The 19,977-nt window shown below is 49.1% G+C and overlaps 1 protein-coding gene across 1 annotated transcript in view; it reads left to right on the forward strand.

The window, feature by feature from the left end:
- The first annotated feature begins 6,915 nt into the window (after nucleotides 1–6,915).
- Rcc1l (RCC1 like) overlaps nucleotides 6,916–19,977 on the forward strand; it is a 29,237-nt gene continuing 16,175 nt past the window's right edge. Inside the window, exons 1-7 of the mRNA XM_051161357.1 lie at nucleotides 6,916–7,266; nucleotides 10,230–10,359; nucleotides 12,114–12,242; nucleotides 12,977–13,043; nucleotides 14,260–14,311; nucleotides 15,479–15,563; nucleotides 17,020–17,201. Of these exons, the coding sequence (XP_051017314.1) occupies nucleotides 6,946–7,266; nucleotides 10,230–10,359; nucleotides 12,114–12,242; nucleotides 12,977–13,043; nucleotides 14,260–14,311; nucleotides 15,479–15,563; nucleotides 17,020–17,201 (966 nt within the window). The 5' untranslated portion in view covers nucleotides 6,916–6,945. The remainder of the gene's footprint in view (nucleotides 7,267–10,229; nucleotides 10,360–12,113; nucleotides 12,243–12,976; nucleotides 13,044–14,259; nucleotides 14,312–15,478; nucleotides 15,564–17,019; nucleotides 17,202–19,977) is intronic.

Below are 19,977 nucleotides of genomic sequence, written 5' to 3' on the forward strand. Positions count from 1 at the left end.
AAAAGCCATTCCACCTGGGCGGGGCAGAGGAAGATAGGTGGGGCTAAGGGAGAGGAATTCTGGGAAGAAAAAGAAAGACCACCATGAGGAAAAAGAAGAGAGACCTGAAGAGAGGAGAGGAAGGCCGCCATGGGTTAGCTGGAGGAGAAACACATGGCCGGAGGCATGGATGGAGAATCCAGCCCAGATGAAGAACATTAAGATTATGGATGGGAGGTAGCTTGGTAGAAGTTATTGGAAGCAGATGGCTTGGGACTCAGGCAGGGATCCCATACCTGCCCCACTATGGGAGGTAGTTTAGAGGATATCTGCCCTGCCCCAGGTTAACTAAGGCTATCTTAAAATATAACAAGTGTCTGTGTCTTAATTGACCGCTAGCCAGTCCTACAGATAATACAGTTAATTTTTAAAAAGCAATACACTTGCACATACCTCCTAAAATTTAAAAAGAAAACCAAAAACTTGGGAGGCAGTAGCGGGCAGATCTCTTTGAATTCAAGGCCAGCCTGATTTATGTAGCAAGTTTCAGGCCAGCCAGAGCCGCATAATGACACTTTGTCTCTAGTAAATAAACTACAATCTGCAATTAAAAAAAAAAAGTAGCCAGGTGTGGTGGCATATGCCTTTAATCCTAGACTCCGGAGGCAGAGGCAGGTAGTTCGCTGTGAGTTTGAGATTAGCCTGGTCTACAAAGTGAGTCTAGGACAGCCAAGGCTACACAGAGAAACCCTGTCTCGAAAAAAACCAACAAAACAAAACAAAACAACCAAAAAAATGTATTAGGGCCTGGAAAGGTGGCTCAGCAGTTAAGAGCTTTGGCTGTTCGTCCAAAGAACCAGGGTTCAATTCCCAGCACCCATGTAGCAGCTCATAAATATTTGTAACTCCAAGATCTGACACCCTCACACAGACGTACATGCAGGCAAAAATACCAATGCACATAAAAATTAACAAAATAAAATTTAAAAAGTATCAGGAAAAAAAAAAAAAAGCAGGATGAATAGTTCTTAGTGACAAGCAGAGTGCAAGATCCGCTTAGGCCGGAATCTGCTCAGTGACAGTGGTGGATGCTGCGTTCGTGAGCAGGAGGACTCATGGGTGAGATGCCGCTTACGGTAGTTAGTGTCTCTCAGTTAGTTCATCAGCTCAATGCAACGCCAAGCAGTGAAACCCAGTGGGATCTTATTAATGCTACTCGACAAGATGACGTAAATGTATATGGAAGTAAATGTTAGGAACAGCAAAGTCAATTGTGTGAGAAAAGAACAGAGAACAAAGCAGGAAGCTTTGAATAAATACTTAGAACATACAACACAACAGCTGGAACCTTGTTATAGGATCTACTGATGTTCTTTTTTCCTCCCCTCTTATATAGGCCAGGCTGGCCTCAAACTCATTATGTCGCCAAGGGTGACCATGAATTCTTTTTTTTTTTTTTTTTTTTTGCTTTTCGAGACAGGGTTTCTCTGTGTAGCCCTGGCTGTCCTGGACTCACTTTGTAGACCAGGTCGGTCTCGAACTCACAGAGATCCACCTGCCTCTTCCTCCCGAGTGCTGGGACCAAAGGCCTGGACCTCCACTCCCAGCGACCATGAACTCTTGATCTTCCTGCCTCTACTGCCCAAGTGCTGGGAAGATAGGCTTGTGCCACCTCGTTCAGCTTTGTCGTTTATTCTAAATAGCATTCCAAACATTGAGGTTACTTTTGAGGTAGACAGGATTTATTTTAGTGTGATGAGATATCCATTTGGCCTCATGAGGTAGCACATAACCTTAAATCCCCCGCAATTTGGAGGGAGGCAGAGACGGGGGATCTCTGCGAGTTCCACACCATCCTGGTCACAGTGAGTCCCAAGCAAGCCAGGGCTATCCAGTCAGGTCTTGTTAGAAAGGCAGGAAGGAAGGAAGGAGGGAAGGAAGGAAGGAAGGAAGGAAGGAAGGAAGGAAGAAAAGCAAGCAAGCCGGGAGTGGTGGCACATGCTTATAATCCCAGCACTGGGAGGCAGAGGCAGGCAGATCTCTGTGAGTTCAAGGCCAGCCAGGTCTACAAGAGAAACCTTGCCTCGAAAAACAAAAACACAATGAAAAAAAAAAGGAAGAAAGAAAAAGCATATTAACAGTTTTTTAATTGCAGTGTGGTGAGATGCCTTATCGTAGGAAGGAAAGCACTTGTCTTTTGACTTTGAAATTCCTGGGCGCATCCTTGGAGCCTACAGGGTGGAGGGAGGACGTCACTCCTAAAAGATAGTCTCTGATTCCGCACCTGTGCATACATGACGTACACAAACAAAATGTATCTATCTATTGGTGTTTGTTTGTTTGTTTTTTAATTGAGGCTGGGCATGGTGGGGCTTGCCTGTAATCCTGGCAGGTGGAGGCAGGAGAATCAGGAGTTCAAGCAACATAGCAAGTTCAAGGCCAGTCTGGGCTATGCTGAGACCCTGTTACAAAGAACACACATGTTGGGCATTAGCACCTTTTATCCCAGCACTGCGAGGCAGAGGCAGGTGGATCTCTGAGTTCAAGGCTAGCCTGCTTCCAAAGTGAGTTCCAGGGCATCCGGAGCTGCCTCGAAAAACAAACAAAGAAAAAAACGACCAATGTTTACTTTTGTGGGGATATAGGTAGAGCATAGGCTAGCAAGCACTCTACCCCTGAACTGATAGGTCCTGCTTCCTGCTTCCCAGTGGGAACAAAATTGATGGGTAAGCACTGCCCCCTAGTGGCTATGATTCATACTGCAGCCATTCTCTCTCTCTTTTTTTTTTTTCTTTTTTCTTTGTTTTTTGTTTTTTGTTTTTTAAGACAGGGTTTCTCTGTGTAGTCTTTTCTGTCCTAGACTTACTTTGTAGACCAGGCTGGCCTCGAATTCACAGCGATCCGCCTGCCTCTGCCTCCGGAGTGCTGGTATTAAAGGCATGTGCCATCATGGCTGGCTTTGTTTCCAATTTTTAAAGTTTCCTTCTTTTTGTTTTTCAAGACGGGGTTTGTTTGTTTGTTTGTTTGTTTGTTTGTTTGTTTGTTTGAGACAGGGTTTCTCTGTAACCCTGGCTGTCCTGGAACTCTGTAGACCATACTGGCTTCGAACTCACAGAGATCCACGTGCCTCTCTCTTCTGGGTTCTGAGATTAAAGGCATATGCCCACCAGCGCCTGGCTTAAAGAGTATTTATTTTTACTTTTTATTTTTTGTTTTTCGAGACAGGGTATCTCTATGTAGCCTTGGCTGTCCTAGACTCACTTTGTAGACCAGGCTGGCCTCCAACTCACAGAGATCTGCCTGCCTCTGCCTCCACCACGTCCAGCTCCTTGTTCCCAATCTTACACCAAAGAGGATTTCTTTCTTTTGGCTACATTTTTCTTTTAAGCTAGAGTCTCGCTATGTCAACCTGGCTGGCCTAGAACTCACTACGTAGACCAGGCTGGTCTCAAACTCACTGAGTTCTGCCTTTGCAGTGGTGGGATCCAAGGTGTGCACTGCTATGCCCTGCTGTCTCCTAAATGTAGAACGGTTTAGAAAGAGATCTATGTAGGGTTGTTGATTTTTCTTTTCTTTCTTACATTTATTTAATTTCATTTCATGTGCACTGATCCCTTAGGGTGTCAGATCCCTTAGAACTGGAATTACAATTGTGAGCTGCCATGTGGGTGCTGGGAATTGAAGCCAGGTCCTTTGGAAGAGCAGACAGTGCTCTCTACCACTGAACCATCTCTCCAGCCCCTGATTTCTCTTTTGAAATCCTGATCCCTGTGAGTGCTGGCAAGAGCTCTTGAATTTAAGTTTTCTTTGTGGTGCTCTACCACTGAGCCACACCCCCAGCCCTTCACTGGGGGATTCTAGGCAGGGGCTCTACCACTGAGCCACACCCCCAGCCCCTCACTGGGGGATTCTAGGCAGGGGCTCTACCACTGAGTCACACACCAGCCCCTCACTGGAGGATTCTAGGCAAGGGCTCCACCACCAAGTGATTTTGAATTGTGGTTTGGATACTGTTTCATGCTTGCTCAGGCTGACCTGGAACTCTTGATTTTCTGGCCTTAGCATCCACAATGCTGGCTTGACTGCAGTGCACCATCACATCCACTCTCCACTCATTCATCGGCCCCTATTTTTACATCACACCTTATGATGTCATCCCATTCACACAAGAGCTTGCCAGGATGTTTATTTGGGAACGATACCTTGGCATCCATGAACTGTTTTTACCTTTTTTTTCAATCTGTCCTCCATGGCCCACATCTCCCCGACCCCCAAGACAGGGTTTCTCTGGGTAACAGCTCTGGCTGTCCTGGACTCAGTTTGTAGACCAGGTTGGCCTTGAACTCACAGAGATCCACCTGCCTCTGCCTCCTTGAGTGCTGGGATTAAAGGCGTGTAGCATCACCACCTGGCTATGATGCACATCTAAGGCACACATATACCCTCACATATTGCCCTGACTCCTGCAGGATGAGATTAACCTTGCTTGCAGTTTATACCGGAAATAAAGCCCCCTCCTTAAGACTATCAAGGCCCTTCTTTGCCTAGCCTTTGCTCTACTGAGACCTGACCCGAAAGACTGATCTGGAGGCCATAATCTGAAGCTGCTGAGTCTGGTGGATGTGTTCTGTTGTCAAGCATCCCCTTTGGAGAAGGGTTTTGCCTGGATTCTAAGCACCAGGTGGCTTCTCCTGGCATCAGAAGCAGAGGCCACAACTCCTAGACCAGCTGGCTACAGGCCTTCTTGGCAACTCACATCCCACTGTAGCAGGGAGACCTCAGTAACGCTCTTTTCTGGCTACCCCACCTTTTAACTTACTTCTCATCTATTTTGTGTGAACGTGTAGGGACACTGGACTCTCCTTTCACCATGTGAGTCCTGGGGTTTGGGTTTGGTGACAAGCACCTATTCTCTGAGCCATCCCGTTCACCCCCAGTTTATTCCCTTATCCTTTTTTAAGATGTTTTTTAAAAAGATTTATTTATTTTATTTATTGCATATGCGTGCTTTATCTGCAGAAGAGGGTATCAGATTACATTATAGATGGTTGTGAGCCACCATGTGGTTGCTGGGAATTGAACTCAGGACTTCTGGAAGAACAGGCAGCACTCTTAACCACTGAGCCATCTCTTCAGCCCTATTCCCTTATCCTTATTAAGAGATTTTTCTTTATGAAACATCCCTGTAAAAGCAACTGGCACATCCTGGCAAAACATTAAACCACACAATAAGCACACACTTCACAGACTAGATATAGAACATGTCTTATACACTCTGAGCTTGTCTTGGGAGTACGTAAAAACTGGACCAATCCTGAGGCTTCAGATGTAGCTCAGTTAACGAGTGCTTTCCCAGCACGCAGGATGCTTTGGGGTCCATCCCGGGACTGCATCAACTGGGCGTGGTCCAATTGTGCTGGAGATAGGCAAGATCAGGAGTTCAAGGCCATCCTTGGCTGCACAGTGAATTCAGGCACAGCCCGGGCTACATGAGACCCGCCCGAAGAAAAACAAACTAGTAAGTTCCTGTTTATCAAGCAAGGGTGATTAAAGGGAGCCAGGGAACCCCTCTCTGTATTAGGGGTGAACATTTGAGAAGCCACGTCATGGACTGTAACTTGTGGTTTATGAAAAGAATCTTATTTCAGGGACTGAATTTCTCTGTTTAGTCTTTCATCCTGGGGCTGAGACCCAAAGGAGCTAAGAAGGGCACACGGAAGCCAGGTGCAGCAGTTCAATTAGGGTTGAAATGGCATAGTGGTGTGTGGCTGTGATCCCCTCACTTGGAAGGCTGAGGCAGGACAACTGCAGTGAGTTAGAGGCTACTGTGGCTTACAGAGTGAGACCTTGTCAAAAAAAAAAAAAATCAGGAGTGCTGGCGAGAGGGCTCATCAGTTAAGGACCCTGTTTGCTCTTTCAGAAGACCAGCGTTCTATTTCCAGCATTCACATGGGGGCTTTCAACAGTAACTTGCCTTCCAGAGGATCCAACACCCTCTTCCAGGGCCTCTGTGGACACATACACAGATGGTGCATAGACACAGGTGCAGGCAAAACACTGATGTACATGCAATAGAAGTGCCTAAGATAAAATAAACCAACCAACCAACCCCTGCTGGGTGTGATGGCACACTTTTGACTTCACCACTCAGGAGGGAGAGGAAGGTGGATCTTTGAGTTTGACACTATCTGGTTGTTCTACATAGCAAGTTCTAGGCCAATGAGGGCTAAATACCAAGACTTTGTCTCAAATAAATAAAATATATGAATAGGCTCTCTCTTTTCCAGGCTGGCTTCCAATTTGCAGCAACGTTCCTACTTCAGCCCAGAACTAGGGTTATAGGTGTGAACCACTAGGCCCAGCTACCTTCCCTATTTTTGCTCCCACGAGGTTAGCATCTATAAGCCCCTTTCTCTCTCTCTCTGTATGTGTGTGTGTGTGTGTGTGTGTATGTGTGTGTGTGTGTATGTATGTATGTATATATATATATATATATATATATATATATATATATATATCAATCAATATCACAAAACAAACAATTAAACAATTCCTGGGTTTGGGAGAGAAGTCTGTGTTAGCCTAGACCCTAAGAATGTGTGAGGCCATAGGTTCAATTCCCAGCACTACCTAAATAACTTTAGACCAAACCCCGCCCCTCCCCCCCCCCCCCGACTTAGAAAAGGGCAGGATGATGCATAGACCACTTCACAGGTATCTTCAAATAGTACAGGGACACGCATTTAAGGCCACTGCTCCTGGATAACGATGGCGATGCGATAGACTTCCCAAGTCTTTGCTTTCCGCTAGCAGTAACCATCTGCCAATAGTAAACATGGCTGCATTTCCCTTAGCCCTTCGCCTTCAGCCAGTAGTAAGCATGGCCGCATCTACTTCCCCTAGGCCAGGGGTCAAGGGTGACAGAAGATGGCGGCGCCCGTAAGCGACTGAAGCGTGAAGCGAAGGATGCTGCCGGCCGTCGGGGCTCTGCTGGGGCGGCGGCGGCGGCTGAGGTGGCCGGCGCCGGCTCGCGAGCACTGGCGACCGGCCGGGCGTTCACGGAGCCGGCGCGAGGCGGCCGAGGCGGAAGCGGACGCTCCGGTGTTCCAGTATGTGGGCCAGCGCGCGGCCCGCGCCGATCGCGTCTTCGTGTGGGGCTTCAGTTTCTCGGGGGCTCTCGGAGTGCCCACTTTCGTGGTGCCGTCCTGGGGTCCCGAACCCCGCTCCGGCCAGCGGCCGCGACGCAGGATCCAACTGGTACCCTACCGCCTGGATCTGGACCACAAGGTGAGCGCGCTGGCATCCTCGTGGCTTCCCTTAGAGGACTTGCTTCCCTTCGTGGCCGGACTTCCGGGAGCTTGACCTACTTCCTGGGGTTCGCTGAGGAAGGCATTAGGGGTGGCTGCCAAGAAGATTACTTATCTCAGTGCTCTGCCTTTGACTGCTGAGCTTGCTTATGAGTCCTATAGATTTTTGCGTCTTTCTTAGCATTTCCTGTGTGCTGTTTGCTTGTGGCTCTAGGAGGTTTCGTGTTTTCATCAATTCATTTTATCTCTTGCCTGGTGGCATAAATTGACAATCATCCAGGTGTTCTGCCCCTTGTGGAGCGTTTGCTCAGCACCTCCAAAAGGCTGTCGTTGTCACCTCGCAGTTACAGGCGATGAAAGGGAGTTCCAGAGAGGTTAAGTAAGGTCCAGCTGGTAGGATGTAAATGTGATGGCGTTTGTACTGAGACTACAGAGACACCGTGAGTTAAGTTAAGAGATGGAAAATCAGGCCGGGCGGGCGTGGTGGCGCACGCCTTTAATCCCAGCACTCGGGAGGCAGAGGCAGGCGGATCGCTGTGAGTTCGAGGCCAGCTTGGTCTACAAAGTGAGTCCAGGATGGCCAAGGCTAACGGAGAAACCCTGTCTCGAAAAACAAAAAAAAAAAAAAAAAAGGAGATGGAAAATCCAAAGGTCAGATATGTGTTGGAGAAAGTTATGGGCAGCTGGGAAAGGAAGTGTCCGTGTGAGCCGTTGGAGAGAAGTTGGGATGGTTCACATTTAAAAAGGGCTCAGCAGAGCCGGGCGTGGTGGTACAGGCTTTTAATCCCAGCACTCGGGAGGCAGAGGCAGGCGGATCTCTGTGAGTTGGAGGCCAGCCTGGTCTACAAAGTGAGTCCAGGACAGCCAAGGCTACACAGAGAAACCCTGTCTGGGGCGGGGCGGCGGGGGGTGCGGGGTGGGGGGCTCAGCAGGCTTTCTGTGATGGCTACCACTAGCACTTGGACTGGACCATTGAGACAAGTGAGACCCTGCCTTTCTAGTTAAAGTGGTGCTGGGGGTGAAACCTAGGGCTTTATGCACATGCCATGGCAGCACTGTATCAGCTGAGCTCCATTCCCCTCCCCCCAAGCTCTGAGTTGTTTTTTGTGTATAGTGTGAGATAAGGGTCTATGTCTTTTTGCTTGTAGCTACCTGGTTGTGCTAGCATCTAGTTGAAAAAGAAAACATCTATTTTTTTTTTTTTTTTTGGTACCAATAAAAAATATTTAGTTTTGTTGTTGTTTGTGATGGTGGGGACCAAAGCCAGGATTATGTCATGTGATGCTAGGCGAGTTCTACCACTGAGCCTGGCAGTTATTTTTGTTTTTGTTTTGTTTTTTTTTTAAAGATTTATTTATTATTATATATACATTGCTCTGCCCGCATGCCAGAAGAGGGCATCAGATCACATTATAGATGGTTGTGGGCCACCATGTGGTTGCTAGGAATTGAACTCAGGACCTCTTGAGGTGCAGTCAGTGCTCTTAACCTCTGAGCCATCTCTCCAGCCCCTTTGTTTTTGTTTTATAAAAGTATTTGAGTACACTGTCTTCAGGCTCACCAGAAGAGGGCATCGGATTGTATTACAGATGGCTGTGAGCCACCACGTGGTTACTGGGAATTGAACTCAAGTCTTCTGTTTGCTCTCATGTAGTACAGTCAGCCTCAGCCTCCCATGTAGATCAGCTCTGGATGGCAAGCCATGCCGGAAGTATGGTGGCAGCACTTCAGTCTTCTGGCCTCCTAGAGCCACCTTGATTTTCCTACTGACCATCAAAGTAACTGCATCATTGCATAAGTAACTACCTAAGTCAGGCGCTATTTTCTGCAAAGGCTTTGGATGTGTGAATTCATTTCCTCTTGGCAACAACCAATGAGACGGCTGTGCTTTAGTCATCTCATTCTGTGTGGGTGGGTGCAGGTCCGTGTCCCTGTAGATTCGTATGCATGGGTAGAGGTCAGACTGTCTTCCTGGACAGCTCTTGGAAGTACTCTCTTGACTCAGCATCTCTTACCGCACCCGAAGCCCTCACTCTTGCTGGGCTGACTGGCCAGTGAACCCCTGGGGTTCTCCTGCTTTTGCCCCATACCTGAGCTTACAGAGACCACAGCTGCCACGCCAGCCTTCAACCTGAGTGCTGGGGATCTAGACCCAGGTCCTCACACTGGCAGAACAAGCATTCTCACTTACTGAGCCATCTCTCCAGCCCCTCATTAAAATTAAATATTTTAATTTAAAAATTAAAAAATTCTAAACATTTCTTTCGTGTGTATGTGTGTATACGTGTTTATGCATATGTTGTGTGTCATAGCACACATGCAGGGGTCAGAGGTCAGTTTGCGGGAGGAGTCAAGTCTCTTCTTCCACCATATAGTTATAGGGATTGACGTCAGATCAACTGGCAAGTACCTTTACCTCCTGAGTTGTCTGGTGGGGCCTTGTTTTCCATTTGTTTGTTTATTCTGGGCACTGGTTGACTGCATGTATGTCTCTGTGAGGATGTTGGATTCCGGAACTGGAATTACAGATAGTTTTGGGCTGCCATGTGGGTGCTGGGAATTGAACCTGGATCCTTTGGAAGAGCAGCCAATGTTCTTAAACACTGAGCCCTCTCTCCAGGCCCTCATTTTCCTTTTTGTAGAGAGAACTATCTAGAGAGGCTAAATACTGGCACTCAAGCTACACAGCTGGTAGGTGTGGGGGGGGGCAAGAGCCACACTAAGACCTTGTGTCAACTGCTGTGCTGGACTGTGCTGTGGTTGAGATGAAAGTGCCCAGTGTCTGAGTACAGGGGGAAAAAAAAAAGACTTTGCCTAGTGTAGATATGGACGAATCCCCGTCTCTGTGGGAAGTACATGAGTGTGTGTAGATAGCTTGTCACTTCTTGCTGTAAGAACTGCCCTCACAATTCAACCCTTAGTGCATTGTGGGAACTTTTTCAGATTTCCTCTGCTGCCTGTGGCTATGGATTCACATTGCTATCTTCCAAGACCAAGGATGTTACAAAAGTTTGGGGGATGGGACTCAACAAAGACTCTCAGCTTGGATTCCACAGGAGCCGGAAGGATAAAAGTAAGCAGGTATCCTTGCTGTAAACTACAGCAACAAATACAGACGGGCGGGCGCCTTGGCGTATGCCGTTAATCCCAGCAAGGGAGGAGGAGCTTGAGCCAGCCTGGGCTACAGAGTAATACCCTGTCTTAAAAACTCAAGGGCTGGGGCTGGAGAGATGGCTCAGTGGTTAAGAGCACTGGCTGTTCTCTCAGAGGTCCTGAGTTCAATTCCCAGCACCCACATGGTGGCTCACAACCATCTATAATGTGATCTGATGCCCTCTTCTGGCCTACAGGCAGACTACTGTATACATGATAATAAAGAAATAAATCTTAAAAAAAAAAAAAATTAACAACAACAACCAAAAAAAACCTCAAGGGCTGAACTGGGCATGGTGGTGTAACGCCTTTAATGCCAGCACTTGGGAGGCAGAGGCAGGCAGATCTCTGAGTTTGAGGCCAGTCTGGTCTACATAGTTCCAGCTAATCAGGGCTGCATAGTGAGACCCTGTCTCAAAAACCAACAAAAAGTTAGAAATAATTTAAAGTGCTTTTTAATTTAAGTTTTGGTTTTTCAAGATAGGGTTTCTCTGTAGTCCTGGCTGTTCTAGAACTTACTTTGTAGACCAGGCTGGCCTGGAACTCACAGAAACCCACCTGCCTCTGTTTCTAGAGAGCTGGTGTGAAAGGTGTGCACCACCACACCGGGTCAGGATGAAGAGCAGGCTGTTCTTAGAAGAGCGCTGGGCCCAGCCTTAGAATAGGTGCACACCTGCTGTCCCAGGCCTTGGAAAGTGGAGGCAGAAGGGTTCCATGTGTGGGTGAGGATGGCCTCAATCTCCTCATCCTTCTACCCTTGCTTCTTTTCTCTCTGTCTTTTAAAAATTATTACATTAGCGTGTGTGCGTGTGCATGTGTAGGTGAGAGGACAGCTTGTGGGAGTTAATCATCCCTTTCTACCATGTGAGTCCTGAGGGCTGGATTCGGGTTGCCAGGCTCAGTGGCAAGTGCGTTTACCGGTTGAGCCATTTTTTTCTGGCTTGGCCTTTGTCTTCTGAGTGCTGGAATTACAGGTGTGCGTGTTACGCCTAGATGGGGCACTCTATTTGAAAAACAAAACAAAACACATTTATTCATTCCTTAGTCCTTTTAGACTACTTCTTCCCCTCTCAAAGTTTTAGTTTAATTTGATATTCTCTCTCTGTCTTTCTGTATCTCTGTCTGTCTGTCTGTCTGTCTCTCTCTCTCTCTCTCTCTCTCTTGCTGATGATCAAACCCAGGGCCTTGTGCAGCTAGACTCTTGGCCCATGAGATTGATTTCTTCAGGCTTTATTGAAACTAGGTCTCAATCTGTAGCTCTCTTGCAGCCTCCTGAGTCCCAGGACTATTGGCTCCAACTCTCACCATGTCTTTTCTTTTTTAAGATGGGGTCTCCTGTAGCCCAGGCTGGTTTTCAACTCCCTGTTTAGCTGAGGATGACCTTGAACTTTGTCTCAGGGGTTTATGTGGGCGGAACGCAGGGCTTAGTGTGTGCTAGGAAATTTCTCTGAAACCAATCCTCAGCCCCAAGTCCAGAGATTTCTCTTAGGAGATGAGTACAGTGTTCAGGACCCGCCCCTGTCATGGAGGCAGTACGGGAGGGCTGGCTGGGAGTTGGGCTTCTCAGGCTAGCCTTGGCTGCAGTGTGCGTGCTTCTGAGTTACAACTGGCATCAAGCAGTGAGGTTGGACAGCCAGGTGTGCGGCCGCATGTGACCTTAGTGCTTCTGTTCAGCCAGGGGCTATGAGTACATTTTGGAGCCCTCGCCTGTCCCACTGCCCCTGGACAGACCTCAGGAGACAAAGGTGTTGCAGGTATCTTGCGGTCGAGCACACTCCCTTGTCCTGACAGACCGAGAAGGCGGTGAGTAATCTTGCCAAGGGTTATCTGTGAAACCAGCCTGCTGTTGGGTGCCTCCTGATTGGTGTGATGTGGCAGTCTCCTGGCAGACTGATTGGGTGGCTTTGGAGGGTGGTGTCACACAGACTTGCTAACCCTTACGTTCCCCCACTATACTCAAAAACTGCTATCCATTCTACCACTGAGCTCTACCTAAGATTTACTTTTAATTTTTATTTATGTGTGTGTGTGTGTATGTATGTGTGTATTCAAGTGTATGGTACATGTGTAGTGTCTGCAGAAGCCAGAAGCCAGTGTCAGGTCCTGTGGAGCTGGGTGGTTATAACTCCTCATTTTGGGTGCTGGGAACTGAATTCAGGTCCTCTGGAAGAGCACCCAGAACTCCTAACTGCGGGACCATCTCTTCATGTTTTTAAAAGAGACTTTATTTTTAATTGCATGTTAATATGATTATGTCTAAGTATGTGTTTGTATAGGTTACAAGCATGTTAACAATGGTCATGGTGTAGACATTACTAATTGAACAGAAGGCCCCTCTGTCTCTGGCTTCTCCCTCCTGACTGCAGTTCTCCTGGGGTCCCTGGAGGCGGAAGCAGGTCTAGAGAGAAGCAGGCACTGCTGTACTCCTGGCTGCCGCAGAGGCTGGGAGTGTGGGGGACGGGGATCTAGGGTTGCTGAGGGCCCCAGGCCAGGAGCCCTCAGAGCTCACCTGACGGCCTGGCTGTGCTGTGCTTCAGTCTTCAGCATGGGGAACAACTCCCACGGCCAGTGTGGACGGACGGTGGTAGAGGATGAAGTGTACAGGTGAGTCTGACAACGTGCCCCCCTCCCCCATGCTGGAAAAATTACCCTGGGGTAGGACATGGTTCCTAATGCTGGGAGGGAGCCCCTATTTCAGTGGAGGCCCCCATCATTTCTAGGGTGAAAGGGGAGGGCACAAGGGAATTGGTCATGGTGTGTAAAGCTGTTACCTTTTTTGGGGGGGCTGTGGGGGGGGGTTTGAGACAGGGTTTCTCTGTGTAGCGCTGGCTGTCCTGGACTTGCTCTGTAGCCCAGGCTGGCCTCGAACTCACAGAGATCCTCCTGCATCTGCCTCCTGAGCGCTGGGATTAAGACATGTGCCACCTTTCCTTCAGCTTCTTTTATTTTTCTTGAGAAAGGGTCTCACTGTATCTTTGGCTGGCCTGGAAATTTCTGTCAGCAGGTTGCCCTTGCCCTTACAGAGATCCACCTGCCTTTGCCTCATGAGAGCTGGGTTTAAAGTGTGCACCATTATGTCTAGATAGTCTCCCGTTTTTTGTACTTTTTTTTTTTTTCACCTTATCAAATTAACTTTTTAAAAATTTCCCTTTATTTCAGTCTTTTAAGTTTAGTGTTGGAAATATTTTCCCAAGTCAGGTGCAGTAATGCATGGTTGTAAACCTGGCTGGTGCACACTTTAAACCCAGCACTCAAGAGGCAGAAGCAGGTGGATCTTTGTAGGGCTAGCACTACACAGAGAAACCCTGTCTTGGGTGGTGGGGGCGGTGGAGAAAGAAAAAGAGCCAGGCATGGCTTAGCTGTAGAGCAATGGGTCAGAGCTCCCAAGTTGGAGGCTAGAGGGGTGCTTGCCTGGCATGCATGAAACCTGGGTTCCAGCCCCAGCACCATAAAGAAGCACACAAGCAGGCTGGTTAGGTGCTCAGCATTGAAGAGCGCTGACTGCTCTTGCAGAGGACGGGAGTTCAGTTCCAGCACCATGTTGGGTGGCTCCCAACCACCTGTAACTCCAGGTTCAAGAGAGACATCTGTGGCCTCCAAGGGCACCTGTACCCATGTGCACATACCTACACACATAATTAAAGCTTGGCAGACAAGGCCCCCTCAGTTGACTGCCTTGCATTTGACCTTGACAGCTATCCTGTTTGCTTTGGGCATGTGGGAACAGGACAGTGCAGGTGGGGTGCTGGGTGGGTGCACGATTGCATTGGGTGCTCATGATTGCATCTGTTGCTTTTCTTCAATCTGCTCCTGGCTGCAGCGAGAGTCACAAAGTGCACAGGATGCAGGACTTCGATGGGCAGGTGGTCCAGGTAGGAGGCTTGGGCCGAGGCCCTCCAGCCTTGTCTTGGGTACTTTTGAAAGGTTGCAAGGTACACGGGGTGCTGCCACATCTGTAGTTGGGCTTCTCTGGGTGTCTTAGGGGCGCTGTTGCCACGAGGAAGCACCCTGACCATAAGCAGCTTGGCAGAGAAAGGCTTTATTTTCCTTGCGCTTCCACATCACTGTCCACTACTGAAGGAAGTCAGGGCAGGAGCCTGGAAGCAGGAGCTGACGAGGGCTGCTGCTTACTGGCTTGTCTCTCATGGCTTGCTCAGCTTGCGTTCTTGTAAAACCCAGGACCACCAGCCCAGGGATGGCACCCCCCACAGTTGCCTGGGCCCTCCCCCATCAATCACTAATTAAGAAAATGCCCTACAGGCTCTTTTACAGCCCAATCTCACGTTGGAGGCATTCCCTCTTCTCTTATGACTAGCTTGTGTCAAGTGTCTTAAAGTCAGCTAACACACTGGCTGAAGAGATTAGTAGAAATTAACTTACCACCGGCGGGAGCTGACGCTATAATGTGGGGGCAAGGTAGATGTGAAGGGGACATAATAGGTGTAATAGTAAGGTTGCAGCAAGTGCAGTTCTTCTTAAACTGGCTTCATAGTCCTGTGAATGTGAGTTCAAGACCCTGTTCCTGTTCCTCCACTTACTTGCTGAGTGACCTTGGGTAAGTCACTAAAGCTTGGTGGTTCCATTTGTGCTAGGGGGTCTTGACTGTTGCCTTAGCACAGTTCCGAGTTAGGAAAGAGAGTATGGTATCTTAATGTCCTGAAGACAGGCAGTATGGGGCTGTCTGCATGGGGCTGCAGGGAAGCCTCTGTCCGGGTGGACAGTGCCTTCAAGGGAAGTGTGAGGGGGAGAGAGCAGATTACTACAGGGAAGGCGGAGAGGCTGAGCGAGGTTCCAGAGTGGAGGTGGGGAGGGGCAGATGAGGGCTCGGTGTAGGGGTGGGGGAGGGAAGAGAACTGTTGGACTTGCTTCTTGGATGTCGGCTTGGTTTCATTGAGTGGAGAGGGTGGTAGTGTAGGGTGCATGGGTCAGAGAGAGTAAGCTGTGAAGGTGACCCAGGGCAGGCCCGCCTGATCCAGTGCCCTCTGCATGGACCTGCCTGCCTGCCTAGGCTCTAACGGCACCGTGTCTCTGTCTGCCAGGTTGTCTGTGGTCAGGACCACAGCCTGTTCCTCACAGACAACGGTGAAGTCTATGCTTGTGGATGGGGTGCCGATGGACAGACAGGTAGGTGTTTGTTGGCCCCTCCGGGAGGTGCAAAATCTTGGCCTGTGGCCTCCGCAGCCTCTGTGGCCTCTAGGGCTCATAGTCTAGAGTTGGGTCTTCTGGGGATTGCTGGCTTCGGTGTCCTTTCCTGTTCTTTTTGCTGCTGGTTTCCGTAGAAACAAACCAAGAAGGTGTTAGAGGTTCCTCAGCACTGTTATCAGTAGTAGAGATCTGGGCCTCATTTCCCAGCAGCTGGAGTCTGGAGCGCAGGTTCCTGCTAGTGCTCCCTCCCCTCAAGGGCTTAGTGGTTTGGTTATGAACTGTGTTTTATTGAGTTTAATCTGTGGGAACCTTCAGGACCCGCATTAGAGAGCATTCGTCTCAAAGGTGTCCCATTCGCCCTGGCCTGTAGCCAAAGGCTTCTGCTGCTCTGAGATCCTGGTTTACCCAGGAGTCTGTGGTTCAGTGCTACACTTTGGCCGGATGCCCAGTAAGGCCTTGTGCTGTCTGGGTGGCCTCTAATTCCTGGTCTAAGTGGCCTCTTTGCTTGGCCCGCTGAGTCCAAGAGCCTGCAGGTGTATGCCACTGTGCCTGTCTTCCTTATCTCCGAGCAGGCCCCGCAGAGTGTCAGAAGCTGCGTCCTCCAGGGCTGGGCTGTAGTTCAGAGGCAGCTCTGTCCCCAGCTCTGCAGCCCAGAAGACAGCAAGAGGAAGGAAGACAGTAACTGCTTATAGTTATGCCGACGTGGAAAGCGTTAGCATATAGCGCTAGTTCATCTTCCAAAATTGTCTAACTTTTGGGGGTTTTGTTTGAGGTCTACTCTCCCTCCCTCTTTTTTTTTTTTTTTCTTTGTTTTGTTTTTTTGAGACAGGGTCTCTCTGTGTAGCCTTGGCTGTCCTAGACTCACTTTGTAGACTAGGCTGGCCTTGAACTCACAGCAGTCCGCCTACATCTGCCTCCCGAGTGCTGGGATTAAAGGCAGTGCGCCACCACCACCCGGCCCTCCCTCCCTCTTTTGACACAGGTCTTTCTATTTAGGCCTGGCTGTCCTGGAACTCGCTATGTTCACCAGGCTGGCCTCGAACTCATAGTGATCTGCCTGCCTCTGCCTCCTGAGTGCTGGGATTATAGGCCTGTGCCACCATGCCTGGTGAGGGTCTGTTTCTAATGCTATCCTGAAACTACAGAATAGATCAGGCTGGCTTAGAACTCACAATGTAGCCCAGGCTGTCCTGGAACTACAGTATAGATCAGGCTGGCTTAGAACTCACAGTGTAGCCCAGGCTGTCCTGGAACTCATGATGCTTTGTCCTCAGTCCTTCAACTTGATTTAGACCTAAAAACTCCTAAGGTGTTAAAATATGTGGGATATGGCTCTTTTGTTTGTCCTCTTTGGGGCAAAGTGCTACCCATGTGCCTGTCCTTCCCTGAGTCTCCAATGACTGTGAGTTAACGCCACTGTTTCCTACTGTGCTAGGCCAGGGACACTACAATATCACCAGCACACCCACCAAGCTGGGCGGAGACCTTGCCGGGGTGACGGTTGTCCAGGTTGCCACCTACGGTGATTGCTGCTTGGCCGTGTCTGCCGATGGAGGCGTCTTTGGCTGGGGAAATTCCGAGTACCTGCAGCTGGCCTCAGTCACAGACTCCACACAGGTGTGTAGCCAGTGGGAGCGGAGGTTTTGATGTCGAGGTGCATTTCAGGTGTAGCTTGGTGTTGGACTGCCTGTGCTCTGCCATCTCTTTAGAGCCCCAAAAGGATGCCAGTGTGACTAGCTGGCCTTGGTTTAAGACAGTGCTGTTTTATTTTTGTGTGCTTCTGTGTAGTGTGCATGCGTGTTTCATGTGTGTGCACATGTGCATCTGGAGGCCTATGGTTGATGTTGGGAACCATCCTTGACTGTCCGTCCATCATATTGACTGAGGCAGGGACTCTTAATCAAACTCAGAGCTTGTCCATATAGTTTGTCTTGCTGCCCGGCTGGCTCTGGGTATCCCTTGTGTTGGCCTTCAGAGGCTGGAGTCACAGGCAGCCTACCTGGCATTTATGTGGTCCTGGGGATCCACGCTCCAATTCTCATGCCTGTAGGCAAGCACTTTAACCACCTTGCCATCTCCCCAGCCAGAACGTGTGTGCTCCGAGAAGGGTTTTGCTATACAGATCTGGCTGGCCTCAGCTTGGAGCGCTCCTCTTGCTTCTGCTTCCCCAGTGTTGCCGTCACAAGGCAGGTGCCACCACATCGACCTACGGCAGTGCATTAAGTCTATCTCTCCCACATCTTTTTTGTTTGTTTGTTTTTCTTTTTCTTTTTTTCATTTTTCTTTGTTTTGAGACAGGGTTTCTCTGTGTAGCCTTGGCTGTCCTGGAACTCGCTTTGTAGACCAGGCTGGCCTCGAACTCACAGAGATCTGCCTGCCTCTTCTTCCCAAGTGCTGGGATTAAAGGTGTGCGCCACCACACCCGGCTTTTTTGGTTGTGTTTCAAGACAGGGTTCCTCTGTGTAACCTTGACTGTCCTGGAACTCACTATGTAGAACAGGCTGGCCTAGAACTCACAGATATCCACCTGCCTCTGCCTCTGCCTCTGCCTCCTGGGATTAAAGGCATGTGCCACCACTGCCTGGCTCCGCCATCTTTTCTAACAGGGATATGAGGCAGTGTATACATGTGCCCACGATGTCATAGAGTGCCTCTGCCTCAGTGTACCATATATGTAGCCAGGCTTGGTGACAAGTTGGAAGTTAGCTTGGGCTGCACAGTGAAACAACAAATAAAGCTGGGTGTGGAGATGCACACCTGCAATTGCAGCCCTCAAGAGGTGGAGGCAGGAGGACCAGGAGGTCAAAGTCCTCTTGGCTACATAGTAAGTTTGAGGCCAGCCTGGGCTATGTGAGACCCCGTCTCAACAAGTCAAAAGAAAAATGTAGGCTCCAGAGCATGCAGATCAAAACACAGTGGCTGTAACTAAGGCTAGCCTGTGGTTCATGGTCAGTGTCCTGTCCTGGGGTTACAGTGTGTGCTGCCTGCCATTGTCCACCAGCTTTAGTGTTTTACTAAGGACTATTTTGAACATAAACAAAGAGTAGAGATCGTTTTATAACATCTTTCTTTTTTATGGTGTGGGGTGTGTGTGTGTAGACCAGAGAACAGCTTCAGTCACACCTCAGGAGCTATCCACCTTATTTTCTGAGACGGGGTCCCTCACTGGGACCTGGGGCTCACTCATTGGCTAGGTTGGCAGGCAGCCAGTTCCTGGGCTCCACCTGTCTCCACCTCCCCAGTGCTTGGAAGAGCACACGTGTTTTGGGGATGGGATAGAATTTGGGCCCTCATACTTACATAGCAAGTACTTTACCATTGAGCCATCTCCCGAGGCCATAACCAGTATCTTTGTATCCATTACTGATGTTACTTGCTAATGGCCAGTTTTTAATAATGAAAGTATAATTTACACATTGTTATTCACCAATATGAAGTGTGTGCAGCTTAATAGGTTTTGATTCATTCACAGAGGTTGCAGGCTGACGACATGGCTCAGCAGGTAGAGGCATTTGCCACCAAGCCTAAGAACCTGAGTTTGATCTTCAATGAAAAGAGAGATCTGACTCTCACCAGTTGTCCTTTGACCTCTACTGTGCTCTGTACATGTGTCATGTGTGATGGGCATGTGTGTGTATGTGTACATATGCATACAATAAGTAGGTAAATGAATTAATAAAAATGAAATATAGCCTAGCTGTGGTGGTTCATACATTTAATCCCAGCACTCAGGAGGCAGATGCAGGTGGATCTCTCTGAGTTCATGGCCAGCCTGGTGTGCAGAGCTAGTTCCAGGACAGCCAGGACTACACAGAGAAACCATATCTCAAAAGACAAAACAAAACAAAAACAAATGAGCAACAAGCCAAGCCCTGCCTCCCAAAGGTTTTTAACTAAGGTCAAGTTCCCAGAGCATCTCTGTCATCCCTGAAGCTCACACTGCTAATGGCTGACATTGCCACATCTCTCATCCTATTTCTCGGGCCTGGCCCCTTTTTGTTTTTGTGGTGCTGGGGATGGTCCAGGACCTGGAGTGCACTGGACAGGTGCTGGACCACTGAGCTGCATTCCCAACACTTAGCGTACATTCCTCATGGAATGGTGGGTCCGGAGCCTGGCAGGGGCGCAGTAGGTTTCTTGGCTCTGTTAAGGCTGCAGTCACTGTGGCTTCCACTGGAAAGCAGTTGCCTCCAGCCCTACGCTTGCTGCTGGTGCTTGCCAGGATGCTGGACCGAGGCCCTGGTGCCTCACTGTGAGTTGGGCATTTGGTAGCTGCTAGCCATGTGGGCTTGGTTTCTTGCCATGTGGCTGCTCCATTCTGGAGCGTGGCAGCTGGCTCCATTAGACCAGCAGGTGAGAAGGCCAGAGAATGCCCGTGAGGCCGAATCCAGTG

Source organism: Acomys russatus, chromosome 19, assembly GCF_903995435.1.
Source record: "Acomys russatus chromosome 19, mAcoRus1.1, whole genome shotgun sequence".
Taxonomy (NCBI): domain Eukaryota; kingdom Metazoa; phylum Chordata; class Mammalia; order Rodentia; family Muridae; genus Acomys; species Acomys russatus.